The sequence below is a fragment of the Hakea prostrata genome, chromosome 11 (genome assembly GCF_041222555.1).
Source record: "Hakea prostrata isolate BN-2017 chromosome 11, UWA_Hpros_2, whole genome shotgun sequence".
NCBI lineage: Eukaryota > Viridiplantae > Streptophyta > Magnoliopsida > Proteales > Proteaceae > Hakea > Hakea prostrata.
The window spans coordinates 8512171-8533970 of record NC_142610.1 but is presented as its reverse complement, the minus strand read 5'-3'; the positions used below and the strand labels follow the sequence as shown (position 1 = coordinate 8533970).

Here is a 21800-nt window from a genome sequence, read left to right as displayed (position 1 = left end):
CATTTTGCAGATTTTGTTGGCTCAACATCCACTTATTACAGAGGTTGATGGTTAGAAGCGTCTGTACAGCTTTATTCAAATAGACCTACTGTAGTTGAGCTACAGAAATCATGGCAAACCACAAATACACAACACATTACTACTCTATTCGTCACATGCTTATATGCGTAAATATCGACATCTACATATATATTGTGAGAATCCAAGTCTTACAAATCAAAGGGAATACCCGACCTACCAGAGCTCCTGTCAACTTAAAATAGGATCCACCATCTAATGACTTTCAAGTATCTCAAATTTGCTTTCATTATCAGCAGGTTTCGAATCAGTCTCAGCTGGTTTTGGATCTGCTTCTGCAATATCAGTTGGCAATCTCTCTTCCTCATTGGGTATGTCCACACATGGTTTCTTTAACTGCACCAAGATCATGGTCATGTTATCACATCCCTCACCACCAGCTGTTGATGGTGCTAAGCACCTGTCCATTACTCTTTCGCAAACTGTTGAAAGCTTGCTTTCCTGCAAAAAAATTGTCTGATGTCAGAAGCAAGCATATTTTAGACCTCATGCTGAAATTGATCAATTCAGTTACCAAATGACACTTCTGAACAAGTCTTCAGAGGTATGCTAATGCCATGAAAGTTGAAAGTTCAAAGACATAAGCAAATTCAAGTGTCTCGCAACTCATAAAAATCCTTACAAACATGGGTAAGAATGTTGCACACATGTACCATATTGACCAAAGTGATTAGTTCAGATTAAGAAGGTGTAAACCACTTACAGACTTCAGTTGTTCATGAACGAAATCAACTAATTGCTGGCTCGACATGCAATCCCTGGCAACAAGAACCTCTATATCAATTTAAAAAATATGAAAAGATGAGATCCACAACTGACTGTTATCTAGTCAGGGCCTACAGGGAATTGGGAAAAGATAAAGAAATGCACAAGAAATCATCAAAAGAACATAAGGTAATAAGATTTAGTTGTTTTAGGGCCTGTTGTATAGGATTCATATGGCTCCAAATCCAATTGAAGCCCTGAAATCAGTTGTTGAGTAATTTATTTACTGAACAGGAAGCTCAGAGAAGTTTACACAGCCTTGATAGGCTAACAAAATACATGCAAGAGCATATCTACCCCAATGGCTTTTTTTAATGCAGACCCAGGACTCAATTGGACTATTTTTCCATGGAATCAACCTACAGTTGATAGATGTGGCTGTCGGGCTTTTGTCCGTAGGTTTATGTGGTGATGGTCCTATTCTATGGACCTAAAATAAAGTGTCTTGGCAAAATATGGTAATAGCTTATTAATTGGTTCAAGTGGCCTAACGTAATTCTGGCCCAAGTCAGGTTATAACGGTAGACGGGTCTTTTACACATTAGTTAAGCTGTTTTTTAAGGTTGTAAAGCCTCCACGATTAGAAGATGCATGTATGCAATGTACAATGTTTAAAATAATAAGATATTTATATGTTTAAATATACAATGATTTGAAAGATGAAAGTATGTAACATGTAATGTTAAAATAATAAGATATTTAAATGTTTAAATAGGTAATGATAATTATACCTAAAGAAATGGTATTTAAATGCAAAAATAAGAAATAGATGTAAATATAGTTCAATAAGATATAAATAGAATAAACAAATATAAATAGGAAGTAAGGATGAGAGGAGAAAATTTTGGAGAATTTCGCAATCGTAAGAGAAGAGAAGAAGAAAAGAGGAAGAGAGCAGATCAAGTATTGTGTAGGGTAGCCACTCATCTTGAGGCATGTCAGCAATCCACCGTCACTATGGCTTTGATTTAGGCTCTTCGATAGTCTAGAATCGAGAAAACAAGTTGAGCAATTGTTTGTAAGTTGTGCTTAGAATAGAAACATATAAGGTATTAAAATAATGGGAATAGTAGGTTGTATTATCAAAATTAATTGTTATTATGAATTTATAATCAAAATGCTGGATTCACAAAAAACTGAGAGAGGTTTATAGTGATAAACAAGCTGAGGATATTTGAACAGTGAGGGTAAGAATCATTATGTGAAAGCTCTAATACGGTTTAGGTAAATACCCTTAATTAGGTAATCAAGACCATCGATACTTAATCCCAGGCCTAAACCTGGAATTTCAGACGCAACTAGGGTTGATAATACTTTGTAGAAGAAAGCCCCAAAAAGCTTGCTTGGGTCAAAAGCCTTAAACAGTAGGGAGTGTATACTCTGCGAGTGTGATCGCAGGCTTCTTGGCATACTCGAACTAATACATCTGCCGATACTAAGCTCATGTAGTTTTGGACGTAACACTTAATTAGAAAGGTTTAACAGCCTGACCAGACCCTACCCAACCCGGAAATTGGGGAAATCCTAACGAGTGAAATTATGAACGATGAGAGACCGTTATCTGTCAAATCGATGGCAAAAGCTTTGAGTATGTCCTCCAGTACTTGAATTGTACTTTTCCATCTGCTCATCTATCTGTCGATAAATTGGCTCAACTACACATTGATAGCGTAGTTTGTTACCATGGCACCCCAAATTTACTTCTAAATTCTAGGAAAGCTTCCAAAGGACCATGGAAACAAAACTTGATTTTAAATATACCCCATCTCAGTCTAGATCTCGACTCATCTCACCTGTCTTGACACTCCTTCTGGCTCTTCCCCATTTGCTGGTTTTATGTTTTGGCCAAACTTTTCGCTAGAAAGTTGGTTGGATCTCTACTTAGGCTGCATCAACAAGCTTTTTAGCACACCTACAAAAAAGATCTACTGATTTTGAAGCCAATCTTAAAGCAAGGTGACTGTTCATCCTAAACTTAATTTTTGTCAAAGACTATGTTCTAAGCTGGTGGACGTGGTGCTGGTGGAGTAGAAGTTGGAAGAGCTGCTTAGTTATTGATTTTACTCTTGTAATCTCATGGTGTAAATTATAATTTAGACCAATGTTGTAATGTAAATTGTGAACAACTAAACATGTTTGATGTACTATTTAACTTTAAACATTTATGTTCATTTACATCAAATAATGGTAGCGTATTTTATGTTCATGTTTTATAAGTCAGCATGTTCACTCCTTCAGCGTATCAGATTCAAAGTTAAAGTTGAGTTGGAAGTCAGATATACACACCTGTTGTGTCACAAATAAGGCCACTACTATGTTTAGAAGGCCTAAAATAGGCAAATACCAAATTCCATCCCAAATTAAACCCTGAATCCCACCAAGATGGGCCCTCGAGTTGGGTTGAGTTAATTGGGATTTTTACCAGATCTCAGCTGAGATTTTGGTTTTTTGAGGGACTGATGTCCCCATCGAGACCAAGATCTCAAACCATGCACTTCATGTCACAAGTGGAAAAGAAAAGAAGGGCTCTATCCAGCAAAGGGATCAACTGTAAACCACATCCCTATATTTTGGTTCAAAAAAGGTGCAGAAAAAGTAGAAGGTTGAAAAAACTCGAAACCCAATGCCAAGAGCGATTGAAGAACACTCAAAGCCAAGACACCTTTTGCAACACCATCCATCAAAACAATTATCAACCTTGGACTAGGATATTATGTACATTCCTATAATGATTCATCTAGAAAGGACCTTCAAATTAAATTCCTGGTTGTAAGCTTCACCTATTAACTTTCATTTATAACATCTGGACCTAAACCCCACAAGTACATGTTTTCACCCCCATTAGCCACCACCATTGCATCTTAGTCAAGTTTGACAATCAACACGACTAATAACTTTAATCACAAAAGAAGAGACTAAAGTTTAATTTCCTTTTCATTTGGATGCAGTTGTGGCTAATTCCTAACTGGAGTCAACAGAAAGGTTCCTAACTGGTTTTGAACAGAACTTCAACCCTGGTCAAAACCGAAATATGCTGTCCTCACGATTCCTTTTCAATTTTCATTTTTATTTCAACCATTTGGTTTCTTTTGATTCAGTTCCACTTTTAATTTAATATAACAAACTTATTTGTCCATGCATCCTTGTCTTAGTTTATCAAGGAACTCTCCCCTGTTTAGTTGATTACAACCATGTCCTTCCCCCTGTAACTTGAATTAATTACAGTTCTGCTACTCAATTCCTGAGGCAGCTATTTAGTGATTAAGTGGGCCAATAAAAAACCCAGGTTCCAAATTGGATGGTGGTTTCATTTCAACTGATGGTTGAACTGAGAATAAATCATAAGAACTTTGGTTGCAATGTCCATAGTCCAAGACAATGAATGAGGAGTAATCTTACTATAAAGGAAAATAATAAAAGAGATAACCAACTTACCAAATGCCATCGCATGCAAGTACAATAAAATCGTCATCATCACAAAGCTCAACCTAATTATAGAAAAATGAAATATAAGTATCTAAGATGAATTGCTCCTGTTGAAAAAAATATTACAATAAACAGGAAGGTTACCAGTAAAAAAAAACTGCAGCCTAGTAACACCCAAAAAAAGAAAGGGCGAAACCAGTGCCAAAGGCTTCTGCAAAAGCAGAGTCTGGGGAAGGGGAAATTTTCCTACGTTTTCTTCTAGCCTTACCCCCAACAAATTTTGCTGAGAGGCTGTTTCAATCTAGTCACACACAAAAAAAGAAAAATAAATAAATAAAAGATTGACCTCACAGTCCATGATTAAGGGACTATAAATGGATCATGCATTGAAACCACCTGATCCTAACCCCAGCAAGCTTAGATAAGGTGATCCACAATAAAAATCCTGGCCTCAAAATAATTTTAATCAGCCCATCCAATCTGGATCCAGGCAAGTTGAAACTGGAAAGCCGTCCTACACTGCAAACATGGTGTATGGTTATGACTAACTGTTCTTTGTTCTGAGTTTTGGTTGTGGAAAATCAAAGCCTCATTCCTCATACTATTTTTTATTAAGACTCATTCCTCATACTGATTTCTACGAGATTCCAGTTGATAAAACTTAAGCATAAGAATCTTGGATTTTCATAACAATAAAATAAAAACAAGACGGTACAAATTATTTCCTATAGACAGACAGAGGCGTTAAATTATCACATCCTTTAAAAGAATGAAATTACTATAAGGTGGAGGCTTTAAAGCATGGCATACAATATGCATATCAAAACAATGTGTAATTTATTTTGAATCAAGTCATCTCTAGCTGTATCCAACAGATTCTGATCTCAAAATCCACCAGGTTAAGGGGGATAAGGTTTTTACAGTATTTATGTCTGGATTCGCAGTGACAACTTGCTTTTCAGCAGGCAAATATTTATTCTGCTTGAATTCCATATCTCCTGCAATCAACAGAATCCTAAATTCTAGTCAGGCCAAATAAAAAACATTTTAACCCAAAATGCATAACTAACCATTGTCATACATTGCAAAGGAAACCAAAAAAGAAGACTAATTACAAAATACACTGTCACGCTTCTTATTACCAATAGCTCTTGCCAAGTTCAAGCTTCCATTGACTCTGCCTGCATGAATAAAACCACCAGCTTTCAAGATCCTTTCCTTCTCAACCTCAAGGTCAGGTTTATGATCTCTTGATAAATTGTATGCCTGCATAAGAAATGCCACGTCAATGCTAAGTAAATATGGTCATGTTCATAAATGCTAATGCCTAACTTGAGGCAATCATGCTTCTTGGGGTAAGGCATAAAACACAAAATGAAAACACTCTGAATGGTGAAGTTGGTGACATTCAGTCAAACTTCCCCACCATAACCTGATGTAGGTCTCCAAGTGGAAGCCCAAGGCCAAAGACAAGCCCCAGGTCTGCTGCACAAGCAGTAGCATAGGGCTCGAGACTTGAATAGTCTGTACTCTGTCTTCTTTCAGATAAGTCCATACTATGGCGGATGCATGTTTGATAATTTGTGCATATTAGATCTGATTCATGCTTTTTAGTTAGTCCTTATTAGAATTGATGGGAAGACCTGTCAGGCTCAAAATATAAAACCCTGGTTAAGTTCTGAGTTGTCCCCAACCCCACCCCCCACCCCCCCCCCCCCCCCAAAAAAAAAAAAAAAAGAGAGAGAGAGAAGGAAAATTAGTTATCCAAGTCCTATGACTTTACCTGTAAGCATGGCATGAAATCTAGGCAAAAATTCGCTGAAAACTTGAGAGTTTTGAATATTCCAACCTAGCCTAAACCAAACAGCTGGTCAAATAAAAAAATGGACCAAAGCTCTTCATATTTCGGTCTGAGAATCATCTTAAGCAGAAAGTTCCAAGGATAATGATGTGATTAACATTGTTCATAAAGCACCCTTGTAAAATGTTTTCCATTTTCAAAGCGGCTCCATCACTGTCAATTCAAAATGTATGGAAGCATGATGATTCCTTAAATACAACTTGCATTGTGAATATTTAGAACACAAACGCATTCAAAAATATAAGTTACCTGCCCCTTCCTAGAGAGTACACACCGAGAATCACCCGCATTTGCAACAATAAGTTGATTGTTTCGGATAATAGCAACACAAGCTGTGCTTCCAGATGTAGGTCCAGAGAAATCGGAATGAGGCCCCTGTTTTCAATGTAAAGACATGAGTCACATGACCATTGATTGCTGAATGTTGAGAGGAAAATAATAAGAATAGAAACATATCAAAGTAACCCTACTGGAATGGCATCTTCAAGCCAAACAAGAGAATTTTGGATAGACTGAATGCACATACATGACCTCAGTAGTTCACAAGTTAAAAGAGAATACACCACAAAACAGTATAATAGGAAGCATACAGCATTGGCAGAGAACAATTTAGGATGAAGCATACAGAACAACTCAAATAAAAAAAAAAACAGCTACTATGTAGGATAAATGGAAAAACATACAGGCCTAGATCATTTGTAAAGACAGACTTTTTGGTGCCAAGAACCAACATTCAGAATGAAACAGCCCAGATAGTATGCAAATGTCTCAAAGCAACCACTTAGTGGAAAAGTTAGTGATCTGAGTCATGAAAACAAGGCAATTTTTAATGGTCTTGGAAGAATACGGGAAAGCAAAAAACAATGTGGGATCAAAGTTACATATTAATGCACACACAGTAAACCATGAAATTCATACCCTTGCCACCAGGAAAAGAAAAGAGGATATTCTCATCTCTGAAAGAAGATTAGTGCAGGAGCTGGGTTGCTCTGGTTCGAATATGACCTGATCAATTGACTTACCACTTAACACCACCGTCCAAATGAATCAATTCAACTCGGGGTTCAGTATCACTCCAAGAATCAGGTAGTAGGAGTGCATGAGGCTCCCACCACTGAGGGTCATTGGATAGTTTAACTGCACTATATTTTTTCTCTTTCTACTATAAGGTTGAAACTGGAAAAATAATAAAATTCAGGTCTTTTGGATGTCACATTGGCTCCCACAACTGCCACCACCGCGACTCTCCACTCTGTGCGTCCTGGCCACTTCCTTATTTCAAATCATGCAAGTAAGGCTTACACCTCAAGGGAAAATGATGCAGTTGCACAACTGGGTTTTTCTTATTTTAGGATTGATGTTTGTGTCTAGGGAAAGTAAACAGTAGGAGATATAACTTTAGTTTCTATTTCCCATTGGCAGCTATTTTTATGTTTTCTGGAGTATTGTAAGTTGTTAAATCACTCGGATAGTTTGTGACCAGAATGGAGGAATCATTGTTATTATTGGTAAAATATCTTATCTCTCCTCCCTACTTCTTCCATTGCTTGATTCAGTAGAGTTATTCAGGAACAAAATCACCTCTTGGCCCATCCTGTCCAATTTCAGCCCTACAACTTGCTAGACTTGAGAATCATCAGTCATGGTAAAGATCTCAAATCTGACTCCTGTTTGATGGCCAGATTTAAATTGCAGATCTTTGTCACAAGTGTTTTTTTCCTGGTAATTAGCAGGTTTGTTATCAAGTCCCACCTAAGATATTAGGCATATCTGATGCCTTATCAGTTAGATCTCAACTTTAATAAAACCATCCCACTGCATGTTTCATTTGACACAAGGAAAAAAATGACTCCCAACTCTGTCATTTCCTCAAGAGTGACCTCAAATATTAACCATGATTATAGCTTTTCCACGGGTTCCTCATTTTTGGGTTCTTACTGTTTTGGTGGGCTTATAAGAAACCTGATTTGGGGCTATCGAACCCAGGATTGCATCAGAAAGAAAATTCCTTCAGAATTAAGATTCATGGTTGACAGCACAAAACTTATGGCTTAAATTGGCTTTTAGCCAAGAGAATGTCTAGCATTACACCTTAATGTTTACCAACACTGTTAATCAACTATAAAAATAAAATTTTAAAAAATAAACACTGTGCTAATCAATGTATAATAGCAGGCAACAGAAAATCTCTACCCCCCCCCCCCCCCCCCAAAAAAAAAGTAGCAGAACACACAAATTTTGAGCAGGATTCTCATTCTTGAAACAACTATTTTCCAAATAAGGAGGACTGGAATTGAATTGCACGAGAAAGCATGATCAGATTGAAGGAACAGAAAAGATAAACTACTACTCTTTTACTAGAATACATAGAGAATTGGTTTGCTTTCAAAGTAGATTCAATATATTATTGAAATAGCTTCTTCCATTATAAGTACCTCCTCAAAAGCCCAATCATCAAGTTGGTCATTAGCTTCCCCACTCCTTGGAGACCATATGAACCCTTCTATCATGCCAGAAAATTTGTTCATCTTGTCTCCCAGTACAGCTAACTCTCTCCAGCCCCTTTGTCCACGCATCATCTCATCCATTCTATAGGAAAATAAGAGAAACAAAGTTGAAGAAATGTCCTCAGGTTACAGCCACTTAAAGTAAAGGCAGAAGCAAATGTTTAAAATCAGAGTTTCAGGCCTCCTTTGTCATAGTTTTTGTCTATTTAACACAAATCATTAATGAAAAAACCATTTCTGTCCATCGCCTAAAGATTGTTTTGTAGCCCATCTGATGCAGTAAAGAACGTCCAAAAGCGTCCACTTGCGCTTTGAAATACTTAATTTTGGCCCATTGCTAGGTTCTACATACATTAAGCTTCTTAATTTTGGGTTTAATGATGTAATGGGCATAATTTATAAATCCATAAAGTGAGGACAATAGCAGTACACTGATTAGCAGTTAATTTCAGTATTGAGTTAAATTCGGATACTAATAACTACATAGAATCACGTTTTGAGATTATTTACTTGATTGAGTCTTTTAGGGTGATTAACACCTCCTTACAGAGCCGGCCAAACACCCGGGTCCTCGCGCCCCCGGCCCCGTGGGGGCTTGTGGTGGTGGCTAGGGTGATTAGGTTTCTTTTTATGAGTCAAATAGGAATTTTAGAAGGTCTATACATATGTAATGCATACCCAGTTACCCACCAGTTAGATGATGACTTAATGAATTGAATTTTATTTTTTGTTTATTGCTCTAGTGAGGTACAATGGCAGAACATGGTTGTGTGACCATCTCCCCCCTTCTTATGTAATTTTTAATATCCTCTTCTTCTCTTTTCTACTCCCAAGAATATACTTTTCTCATTCAACTTTATGTTCAATAATATTATCAAACAAAAGTATGCTGCATTATTCCTGACCCCAATTCTTCTTCTTTTAATTTTATAACCTTCTAAATTCGCCAAGCCTAAATTTCTTTTTTATTTTTTATTCTTTTACTCCCCAGAAAAAAACCCTAAATTTCCAACTTAAATCTACAGCAATTTGGTTGTTTCGATTTTTCCCAAGCTTGAAGAAGGATTGCCGCTCGTTGAGGGGAAATAGTAGTTAGGGTTTTGGTTTGTCCCAAGCTTGAAGAAGGATTTTGTGGTAAAACCAATACTTGACTCAATTGAAGGATTAATTACCAAAACAAGAAGATTAAATCAGGATTTATGACCGATACACACATAGAATCACAAGTCACTCCGGATGAAGAGATAGTATCACAGCAGCTGAAGCATGGAACCGCTTCAATATCTCTGCCTTCCTCATCACTTACCTGCGTTGCCAAGTCCAAACCTGGCGATTCTTTTAGGGCTTCTGATTCTTCTCCCAAGTTCACTTCCTCTCTCAACTTGCCTGCTGTAACCCCTTTACAAGATCCCTCTTTATCGACTCAAAACACTTCAATTTTCACCAAGCAACACCACTTGAGTTCAAAGAATTTCTGTATCAGCAGAAGATACTTTGCCTTCGGACACCCCAATTGAAAATACCCAGCAGATAATTTCTGAAGACAGTGGTAGTTCAACCATAATATTTGTTCTCTGTTTGTCGCCTTTGTTGGGCTCGCCCTTCAAGGTTTGAGTTTAACTTTAACTATTTACCCTAACTAGGGTTGATGGTGTTTGAAGTTTGAACCCATTAAGCAAGGTAAACATACTATATTTAAAAAATTAAAAGAAAATTTATTTTATTCTAACCGGATGAAATTCTATCCGGATAATATCTGATCCGATAAGCTAATATCTGAATCCGAATCCGGCTGATTATTAGACGGATACAGATATTTTCTAGTAAGAAAATTTTCGGATTTGGACACTTTTAAACGAATACAAATGTGAATTCGGAGGTGGATTTCGACTATCCATTTACAGACCTAACTAAAAGACCTTGACCCTTAAGTGGGATTCCTTTATAATCAGGATCCCACCACATTAATCACAACCGTTGAAATAAATGATAAAAGATCTAATGGAATCTCCTAGAAAATAGATTCCCCGTAAGACTTAAACAGTAAGAAACTCTTCTTGTAAATAAAGACTGTTGGGAATCTTATCTTTAAAGAAGAGTGTCCCAAGACTAAGGAACTCATCTAAAAGATCAACTTATCTAAGAGTCCAACTTTAATGAAAGACTCTTAAAGGACTCATGAACTCAACTAACAAATCAACTATCAGTTTTAGACAAGACTAGACTCTGAAAATTAAATTCCAGCAGATAATTAGAGATTGACCAAATTACCCCTCCTACAGGGTTCCGCCAGCCTAGGTGCGTCACTTTGAAGTGGCCCTGGGGCCCACTGCAGGGTTTCAGCCAGTGGCTGAATTCTGGTTCACATCACCACCCCAAACTTTAGGGATCATCCTCACATATCTCAGCTAAGTTCTGCACTAAGTTTCATCCCCATCCAACCAATTTTGCATATAATCTTATGCACCTAATCAACTACCCAAAACCCTAATAGCCTAAAATCCTAACCATTTGAATTTAGATTATGAAAGATTGGCCCATAGATCCTCCTCAATCCAGGGCTACATCCCTCGGTCCCATGTTGATGAAAACATCGTCCGCGTGTTTTCTGGCCTCTTCTGGTTTGGGAGGTTTGTCTGTGGTCCCACCCAATTGCCTCTTTCCTTTGATCACCTGTTCTTGGTGTTGGCCTGTGTCTGGCCTTTCTTCCTTTTTGTTTTCTTGTTTCTGCCGTTTTGGGCTGTCTTTTCATTGTTTTTTTCGTTTTGGTGTGTCGTTTGTTTTTCCGTGCTTGTTGTCCCTCTCCTTTTCTGCTTCTTTGTGGCTTTCCCCCGTCGGTTGTTGGTTTTCTGTTGTTTCCCTTTGGCCTTGGTGTGTGTTTCTCTCACCACCTTGTCCCAACTTGGGGTCTGCTCTGTTTTTGCCTTCCCTCGCTCTTTTGGCCTGCTGTCTGCCTCTTTCTTCCTTTCTCCCCTTCTCTTGGTCTTGGTCTGTCCCTCTCTTCTTATTTTCCTGTTATATCCTTCTCCGTCGGGCTTTTCGCTCCTTTGCTGGTTGTGCCCCTCCGCTTTCTCTGCTTATCCGTTTTGGGCTCTCCTGCTGCTCTTATGATCTTCCTTATCTTATCCTTCCTGTTTGCCCTCCATCTTGCTCCTTATTTTTCCCTCTGTTTATCTATTTGTTTTTATCGCACCATTCGCTGCTGGTTGGTGGTCCTTGTTTTCCTTCGAGCTTTGGGCCGTCGTCCGCCTCGGTCCCTTTTCCCTTCTCTGTGTGTTTCTTTGGTTCTCATTCTTTGGGATCCGTGGTGGACTTCTCTTCGCGGTCCCCGGGGTTCTGGTGTCGCCTCCCTGCGCGTTGGTCGCTCCCTTCTTCTGCGTCGTACTCCATCCTCGGCTCCATCCGGTTTTGGCATCCTCCTCCATTCGCCTTCTCTTCCCCCTCTTATTTTCTTGTTTTCGGGCCCTTCGGTCGGATCTATGCCAATCTACCATTAGTTTGTGACATTTGTCCCAACTTTAGGTCATCATTCTCCCAACCCTCCGAGCTTCCATTCATTTCGCCCCCGCCACCCCTGCGTCCATCATCGTCCCCCCCTTCCCTCCTCGGGCTCACTCTCCCAATCCACCCATCCGTCTTGATACTTGGGGTTATTTTAGACTATTTCCTTTCAGTTTTATCCATTCTACTACATTTTTATCCCATATCAAATCTACCCCATTTCGGATTTCCTGTCCCATGGGACGGCTTATCTTTGTATCTTGAGTGTCCGATCATTAACCATAACCTTACCTTTTGTTAATCAAATCATCCAATCACCCCATATCCGAGATCCCACACCCCATTCCGGACCCCATATCTTATCCATTTCAGAATCCCTTTCTTGGTCCCAGGTTGGTTCTATTTGTAGGGGGAGGGGGTACCTTGGGAGTGGTCCTCATTCTGGGCTGCTCTGTGTGCAGGGCTTGTTGGGGGGGTGGGACTGGTTTGCTGTTGGCTGATGTCCTGTGCATGGATGGGGATGCGTGGAGAGTGGGACTATGGGTGCCGAGCATGAGGTAGGTGAGACTGAGGGGGGCTTTTTGCATCAGGGTTGGGGATGCGAGCGCGCATAGGTGAGCAGGGACATCTTTCTGGGTACCATCCCCTCTGCATGTTCCCCCTGGCCACATTGGCGCTGGATCAGGTTTTCAACATCAGGAGCCAGTTCACTGAGATGGGGTTTGGGTCCAGGGTGGATGCCGTCGAGAGACTGTACAGGTTTCCATTGAATCACATGCCCCAATTCTTGAAAGTTCGCCCCATGGCTGGGGCTGTGTTGTTTCAGGATAGTGATATCTTTTATCAATGTTGAAGGTTCTACAGTGAAGCCACCTGAGGTTGAAGCCAGAGCATGAGATACCAAGAAAGCAAGAGACTCACCAGATTCTCTAGTCTCATGGGGAAACTAATCCCCGGTCTGCGTTGGTGGCTGAGCGGGTGTGGGACAAGTAAGCATGGAATTTGCCTTACACAAAATAATTTCTGCTTTATCCTTCTTTCGGTGTTGTCCGTTCCCGTGTCTGCAGACGGCGAGACTTTTGCCAAATGAGAGTGGTTCTGACCTATTTTAGTTTTTGTAATTTTTTTTCAGCCTTTTTTAAGCAGAAATGAAAATTCCATATCAAGGACAGCCTTAGTTCTCATAATCTGCTACTAGTTCTGTCCTCAAATGCATGTTCCAACTCGTTACTCTCCAGCTATGATCCACACATACACTTGAGATTGCGACAGAGAGAGAGAGCACACATTTTTTTCTTCTATTATTTTAAAATTTCTTTTTTGGTGGGGGAGAACCCGAGTAAAAATAAACCTGAAAAAAGATTTCTGCACAGAAGCACACAAATCCCCTGCAGAATACGCCTCATTCTTGAGAACCTGTTGGTGCAGGTATTTTGCACAGAATCGAGCAACTACTTTACCTGCACATCAAATACACTATAAGAGCTAGTAGAGGTCTAGCTGGATATCACTACTTCATTAAGAAGTATACAATTGTGAAAAACAGAATTAAAGATAGAACAGAATCCTCCTCCCATGTTCTAGAGAATCAATTAGACGACAAATATGGAGTAAAATTATAGCATATCCTTACACATTACCAAACAAGGCTGCTCGGGGTTCAGTACAGCAGCAACTCTGTAAGGCTTATTCCAACCAAGATAAACTAATTTTCCATCATTTCACTCTGTTAACTCAATATCTGTTGTTAACTCACAAATATTTGTGGCCCAACACTCACCCTGTAACCAAGTCAATATTTGTTGACAATCACAAGAATTCATGTCCTTCTTTCAGCCTCTCAGCTTAGGTCAATTTGGCCTCCATGATGCACAGAAAATACAATGAACTGAGGGCACATTATGAGTAAACCCAACAGAAATATGGACTAGCATTACCAATGTTAGGACAGAGACCATCTTGTTTCATAAATATCACAAAAATCTAAATCTAAGTACAACTGATGGAGCCTATTTAATGTTTTTATAGCTTGACCTAAGCTTTACAAAATAGAAAGTGTTTGCCACCAAGTAGTTAACAACCAAAATAGGAACCTCCTATGAAATCTAGCTGGCATAAATCAGAATGGGGGCTCCTAAAAACAAAATAGTCACGAAATGAAATTAGAACCTACCTAAATGAAACAAAATATAATTTCTAAAAACTGATATAAAAATTAAACTTTTCCAGCATTAAGAAAGAATCCTTCTCCACTTGATGGCGCCACAAGCATCGTGTCACGGCAGCAAAGCACAGACGGCAGTTTAGGCCAGCTGCAGCGCTTGGATGGTGAGGTGTGACACCAAGCTGCTACTGAGGCAGTTAAGACATTTTAAGTGACATTTTCAGTGTATATTCAAGTTCATGACCATAGTCTGAAGCAAATGCATCACAGCTTGAATGCTTTCGAATTTTAGTAAGGAATATACTGAATTCTAGAGGAAACAATTTCATTCATGGTGATGTAACCCTGGACTGAAGAGGTTCAACTAGGAGCTACTTTTCCAGAATCTCAATCCAAAAAGGTAACGGTTGAGGGTTTTAAGAAAATGGGAAATTTGATTAAGATTCATAAGAAGATAAACTCTAAAAGACTTAACAACAAAGTAAATAAACTCAAAACATAATTCTATCTAGTATTAAGTATCCTAATCTAACTCATACACTGGTGTCATAAATCTTGCCCATTACATCAATAAACGCAAAAATAAGAAGCTTAACGATATAAAACCCATCCGCAGGCCAAAATTAAGTATTTTAGAGTTCAATTGACCATTTTGGACACTTTTTACTGCATCACATGGTCTCAGTCACAATGTTCTACTTATCAATCATGTCACTAAGTGGTTTTAAATTTTATACAATACAGACAACTCAAGGCTATTTAAGCACTACAACAAGGACACTAGTTTGTGAGAGTAACTGTGATGCAGAAGCATTGGATTGGCATACAACACCCCTCTTGAAGCTAAAGACGAAGGCTTTCTTTGGCATAGTTTAAATGTATGACTATTTGACACATAAATATAAATAGATGTTTGGTATGATTTATGAACCCTGATTCTCATTAAAATAAATTGATTTAAACATAATTCAGGAATAGATCAAGCGCTATTTATGATTTATTGTCATAAACAGTTCATTTTTGTCTATGCGGGGATCATTAATGAACACGTGCATAATTAATACTTAAGTAAGGGTAAAATGGTAAAATTAGCAAAAATTAGAAAAAAACAATAAAAGCAAACCAAAACCAAAACAAAACCAAACTGATGCTACATAACATACTATTAACCCAACTATACCAAACCTATTTCTTTGTTATCTAATATATTATATTTACCAGATGATTATTGTTTGTTACTCATAGGCTATAACATAATTGATAATTCATAACTAGGTAATATATGCATAAAGTATGCCTTGAATTTAATCTTGAGACTTGGGATTCATGGTCTACATAAACTAGTATGTCTCATTAGATTTAGTAGAACTGAAACTATCATACTGATATGAAAACTTTTCCATATGGAACATGCTGTCTTTCTAAAAATAACAGCTTCCAACTTATTAAAATGAAAGTAAGGAACTATAAACAATGAAAATAAGAATCATAAAATACAAAGGTCAAACCTTACCTCCATGACCATCATAAACACCAAAGAATGAGGTGGAAGCATCGAGGTCCGGATATGCTGCATGCTATAGAATAGATCACATTAGTATAGAAAATGATATTGTACGAAATAATAAAGGGATAATTATTGTTGCCCCCTTTACTTTGATTTTATTACTACTTTATCTCCTATACTTTTTAAAATTGTTAATCCAACCTATAACTTTGTCTACAATTACTAATGCCCCCTACCGTTAAGCTCCATTAGTTTACTAATGATGTGGCATCTATATATTTTTTCAAAATCCAAAAAATAACCCTGCAATTATCTTTTTACTTATTTAATCTTGTATCAAGTTATAATACTATCCTTAATTAACTATGGAAAAAATTAACTTTAAATTCACTTTTCTTTTTTAAAAAAAAACCACTAAATAAAGGAAATATATGATTTTCTTATCTAAAAAGAAATCACCAAATAAAGGAAAAATGTAATTAAATAAAACTTAAAATAGAAACTAAAATATTAAGAAATATCAAATTTAATTCAAAGTTGGAAATTGAAAATCACCTAATATATGCTGACCATTATGCATGTTACCAAATTTCCTATCAATTAACATCTTATATGCTAATTTGTTTGTAAAACTTCCATCATTATGATTATGAAAATTTTAAGTAGAATGTGAGAGTTTCAACAACCATAAGTATGTGGTCCCACCAAATCCAAAACTAATTATAAAATATAAGATTTTAAGGATATAATTGACATTCAATATAATTTCTATAAATGAGGGTAATGCCATATTTTTTACTTCTTAATTTTAATGAAAGGCAAAATAGACATTTCATATTTGATGTTAACAGCCACTTAACACCGTTAGAAGTGAGGGGGCAATAGTAATTTCATAAAGAAAGAGGTTTGATTAGTAATAAAACCAAAGTATAAGGGGGCAATAGTAATTATCCCAATAATAAAATGGCAAACAATATGGTGCAGAATAAAAACTAAAACACATATCTGAAATCAGCACATCAATGGAAAAAAAAATAGTAAGTGCTATTCCCAATATCAGAAATGAATTCAGACCATGGAGGGAAAACTCTTGAGATCTCCTGAGACAACTCTCTTTTTCCATTTACCAAGATGAGATAATGTGCACAACAAGATGATGTGCTTAGCACATAGGGTCAAGTCTTGACTCTCGAGTTCTGACTCTAATGATTGAATTATCATGCAAACCATTGTAATTTGAACTATGAACATTTGTACTGTATTAGACTTGTTTGAATTCTGAGCTTTGAACATCAACTTATGAGTATATGATGTACACAATAGGCCATTTTCAGGAGGGGGGATTCAGCATAGTGGTTTCCTGTTTGGGGCCTGAAGTGGGACTCACATTTTCACTATCCCCCCCCCCCAAAAAAAAAAAAATCTGAGGTCCCCAAAGTGTTCAGAAGGGCTGAAATAGGCAGCACAGGAAGTTTCAACCCCAAATGAGCCCTAATAGATCTCACCGAGATCTCAAGCCAACTCTCTTTCTTGAATTAGCGAGATGGCCATCAAGATCGATGTCTTGAACCATGACTTAGACTGAACTTGAAACAGGATTTTGTATGTAAGTTCAGAAATAAGCAGCATGTAGATCTTGAAAACATTAAATTGATGATGGGACAATAATAATTTGAACTGGCAGGTCAGAATATGCTAAAATTCATATTGAGCTCAGGATAAACATATAGAACATCAGGCCCTACATCTGCAGAACCCTATACCTAATAAAACAAGACTATATCCTGATAAAGAATGAAGAAGTCAATGAAAAACATAACATTTAATCGAAGTATCTCTAACAGAACCACTCATGGATGGTCAATAAAAATTATGACTGAAGTTTACAAAAAGAAGTCTTGTACAGTTACTAAATTAAGGTCATATAGCTATTGGCGTCATTCTGTCATTTAAACTTCAAGCTTAAATTACAGTAAAAACCCATATCTTGTTTAACCAAATGCTAGAAACTATTTGTCTCAAAATGAGATAAAATAATCAGAAGCATCTGTATATTAATTTTTAAGGAAAGAAAAAACAGAAGCAGACTTCTGTAAGAATTGTATCTGTAACAAATGTTGTTACTCTAATGGAGGATCCTGTTCTTTTGTCATCGTTTTAGACAAACAGAAACAGCTATCAAGCATGATATGTACCCTTTTTAAGACTTTGACACCCAGGACTGACATAGATATAACTTGTTGCATGACATATGTTCACTTAACCGTGAAACTAAAGCTACAGTTTTCTTACAATACTAGGAAAAAATAATGCACAACAATATGATCATGAATAGAATTAGTGTTGCTCAAAAGCATATGATATTCCATGATCACTTCTCAACTTTAGGATAGTAAAACGAGTCACATGATTGGGCAATTTTCCACAAGCAAGATCAAATAGAGATCATATAAAACATTGATCATCTAATCCCATGGTACTAAAAATTTTAACGACATCATTAGGATGAACATGACCATGTGAAAACACATCCCTATGGGGCTCCCTAACTTATAAAAATAAAATATATCTGTTCAATCAGGTATTCAGGTATCTTTCACCAAGACTAATCCACTTGCCAACCAAGGTTGAACAAGGAGACCAAGCCCCCTTTTAAGTGACTGCAGTTGCCTTGAATGAGACAGGAAATCCATCTGTCAACCCAGCAAACTTTCTCCAGCCCGGTAATATTTTAACTTGTATGGGAAATGCACAATTTAAATGCAGATTACCTATTACTACCCAATAGGTGAAGAAATTCCTAGCCATCTAAATTGAGTGTATGTTAAATTGGCTTTAGCCTTGCTCTCCCCTCCATTAAGCCAATTATTAAAAGTTCATCTGTTTTTAGGCTGTTTAATAGAGTACTAACAAGTCAACTAACATAATAGGTGATGCTTGCAACTCCATCTTACCCATGATAAATTATGAAACTCAAAATGGAAAAGGAACAACAAAATATACCAGAAAAATAAACAGTTAACCCTCAAAAAAAAAATTATAATAATAATAAATAAAAACCACCGCTGTGATCTTAAACATTGTTTCAGAAATTGAATTTAAAGGTTACAAGAGTCCATTAAATGATCCAAAGACTAAGATGTGGGTTTTACTGGAAACTCACTGCATCTTCCATGGTAGCACGCCACCCTTGCATCGAGGATAAACCATACTTAACTCTGTCATTCTCACCATCACTAGAGGACTTCTCAGTTTTAGGTGTGCTGAGATATATACCCATTTCTATCCGCCAATACTGCATCAATTTAAAGAAATGAATTATCAGATATCCGAACTCAACGATTTTCCCAGAACAAAATCATCCTCTCGGATCACGGAATTAATGATAAAATTCGCATCGCACCAAATTAAATTAAGTAGTATTATCCCACAGTGACATTAAATAACTAACTTTGTAGCAAGAAAAGACCTGCAAAAAGGGATCCAAAACCAAAGTCCCCAAATGAAACTATCTCCCCGTCACATAATAACTAAATACCACCAAATTCAATCGCAGCAATGAAGAAGAACAACAAGACGAAGGAGAAACAGAAATTTCTAGGGCTAGTTAATACTCACGTGCCAGGTTGGGTGTCCAAGCACCGCTCCAACCAGACCCTACTGAGAGAAACGGGAAGTGGGTCGAATCGAAGATGGGTTTTCCCCCTCGATTCTACCAAAACCCAGAAGATAATTCTTCTTCTAGAGCATGAGAGACTGATAAACAGAGGAGCCCAGAACCAGATTCATCACCCAACCACACTCTTAGACAAAGAACTAAACAACCAAACAAAGACAAGCTTGTGAAATCAAAGCATAGAAAAATATACAAAACAGAAACAGTTGAAATTCTCGGGGAATTCTAAAGAATTTACTCTCTTCGTGTGGTCTGTGATCTGTTCGGATTTGTTTCTTCGTCCTTGCCCTTTCATGAACTATGCAGAGTTTATCTGGTTTTAGTGTCTCCACTCCGTAGTAGTATTTTAATGTTATCTCTTCTATTTTTACCGATCTCAATTTAGTTAAAATGCCGAGCAGTTCTAAAATTTTAATGCACAAAATTTACGTTAATGGAGTTGTGCTTAATCACTAATCCACTTTCTGTGTGACACGTACATAAACGATGATGATTGATGACTTCTTTTATTTTATTCCCAAAACTCTCCTTAAGGGTCCCACTTTCGCCCTCATCAGTGGGAATCACAGTTCCGGAAACATGATAGATGGTGATCTCCTTTGTTGTAGTAGGTTTAACAGAATGTGTTTTTCCCACATGGTAGTTTCTAGGGTTTTCTTTTTTTTTGTTGGTAGCCTGCAAGTTTATAACAGGCGAGGGGGTTATTACTAATATAAGTTCCACTGGATGGGTAAAAACCCAAGACCTCCCATGAGAATTTTACTTTTAACCGCTCAACTAACCCACCATTGGCATTTCTAGGTTTGGTTTTTTTTTTTTTTTTGTATCTGAGTTCATCGAGGCCAGTTTTTTGCACACCTCGATTACATCCTCAAAGGGTGCATTATCGTCTGCAAGGGTCGAACCCATGTTACCACTCTACCAACCCTGCATTGACATTTCTAGCGGTTAAGTATCGGATCGAAACGACGGTCGGGTGATTTTGAGCGACGTCGCGGTAGTCTCTTTGGCTAAGTATTGTGTAATTTATGGGCGCGGTGTTCTTCGGTTGGGTCATTGGCGCGGCGTCGTGGCGTGGGATCTACCTTGTTCTAGGGTTTATTGTTAAGGGAATCCAGCTGGCGAGTTAATTATGTATTTATTTTTAAGCAGAATTTTTCTGAAGAATTTTTACTTCTCCATCTAACTATTGATAACAACGAACTCATTTTAGGGTTTTTTTTCTTTTTTTTTTTTGAAAAAATCATATGAGGGTTACTATTGAAAAAAAAAAAAGAAGAAGAATTTTAGTGACACCAAAGATAGTTTTTTTTAATATAGAAATTCCAAAACTATGTTAAATGCGTAGTAACTCTCTTTTATGTTGGAATCATTAATTAGTTAAAGGAAATGATGAAGATATCCTTTGTTGTATTATTCTTTATCTTCTAATATATAAAATGATGAACAAAGAACTCATAGATAAGGAAAGAAAAATAAATTTATGGTTTTATTTTAGTAAGAATAATACTACAAAGTTTTTTATGTAAATGAATCTTTTATTAATAAATAAATAATATACGGATTATAAAATAAAGTTACAGACAATATTCCTCCCTCACCAGATTCAGGAGAGCAATTGGAAGGTCATTTAGTTCAGCTCCATTTCCCCAATTGAAGTTATGAAGCTAGCAAGAAAATCTGTTAAATCCTGCACTTTGTGACAAAAAAAATGCATCACCTGAAAAGCTCCCTGATATCCTCAACCAAATAGCACATACCAAGCCTTCAGCTAGCATCCCAGAACCATAGAAACAGCAAAGAGAGAGTCAGATATGACATGAATGCACCAATGACCTCTACTCGCAGCCACCACAAGAGCTCTTTTAATGGCAAACAGCTCCACCCAAAGAATATTATCATCATTAGTCTTGCAAATATAGGAGTGCCATTCACATCCCTTCCCAGATCACCATAACATTGGATTAATCACCTACAGAACCATCACAGTGAACAGTTATCCATCCCAAATGAGGTTTCTCCAACTTAGATCTTCTAGCACCTGGATGTGAAAAGCAACCTTGATTTGCCATCAATGGAAGAAGTTACAATGAGTTGCATTGTCAGAAGCTACATTTTTCAGATTTGAAAATTCTCCACACACATCACAGATAACCTAGGGAACATCTAACGACCATAGGGAATTTGATTGAAGCCAAGACTTTTAATATACTTCACCCAACAAGTCTCTTGGTTTGAAACAATGCTCCAAATGTGCCAAATAAGGCCAGCTATGTTCCAATCGATGAACCTTTGAAGCCCTAGTCCTCCTTCCT

General features: G+C 37.4%; 1 protein-coding gene across 4 annotated transcripts; it reads right to left on the bottom strand.

Annotated features, from left to right (window-relative positions):
- Window positions 1–170: 170 nt before the first annotated feature.
- LOC148999916 (putative protein phosphatase 2C 60) lies at window positions 171–19844 on the bottom strand. Of its 4 annotated transcripts, XM_089139442.1 has the most exons (12): window positions 19724–19829; window positions 19428–19625; window positions 18973–19104; window positions 15816–15879; window positions 13490–13598; window positions 8566–8719; window positions 6380–6505; window positions 5412–5535; window positions 5191–5267; window positions 4279–4331; window positions 782–836; window positions 171–519 (listed from the first exon to the last, which is right to left on the bottom strand). In XM_089139442.1, the coding sequence occupies exons 3-12, from the start codon at window positions 19087–19089 to the stop codon at window positions 274–276; spliced, it is 1125 nt and encodes a 374-aa protein (XP_088995568.1). In that variant the 5' UTR covers window positions 19090–19104; window positions 19428–19625; window positions 19724–19829; the 3' UTR covers window positions 171–273. The 4 variants fall into 4 exon arrangements, with proteins under 4 accessions (XP_088995568.1, XP_088995566.1, XP_088995567.1 ...); XM_089139440.1 differs by lacking the exon at window positions 19428–19625 and having other exon boundaries at window positions 19724–19843; XM_089139441.1 differs by having other exon boundaries at window positions 19428–19828.
- Between the last annotated feature and the right edge of the window lie 1956 nt (window positions 19845–21800).

Bases quoted from the DNA above. Each gene is read 5' to 3' on its own strand.
- LOC148999916 (XM_089139440.1), bottom strand. From the start codon at position 19,780: ATGAAAGGGCAAGGACGAAGAAACAAATCCGAACAGATCACAGACCAC. The intron at 4,332-5,190 runs GTAAAAACCTTA...TTCTATAATTAG, and splicing joins CGAATCCAGACATAAATACT to GTTGAGCTTTGTGATGATGA. The intron at 520-781 runs GTAAGTGGTTTA...ATTTTTTTGCAG, and splicing joins TTCATGAACAACTGAAGTCT to GAAAGCAAGCTTTCAACAGT.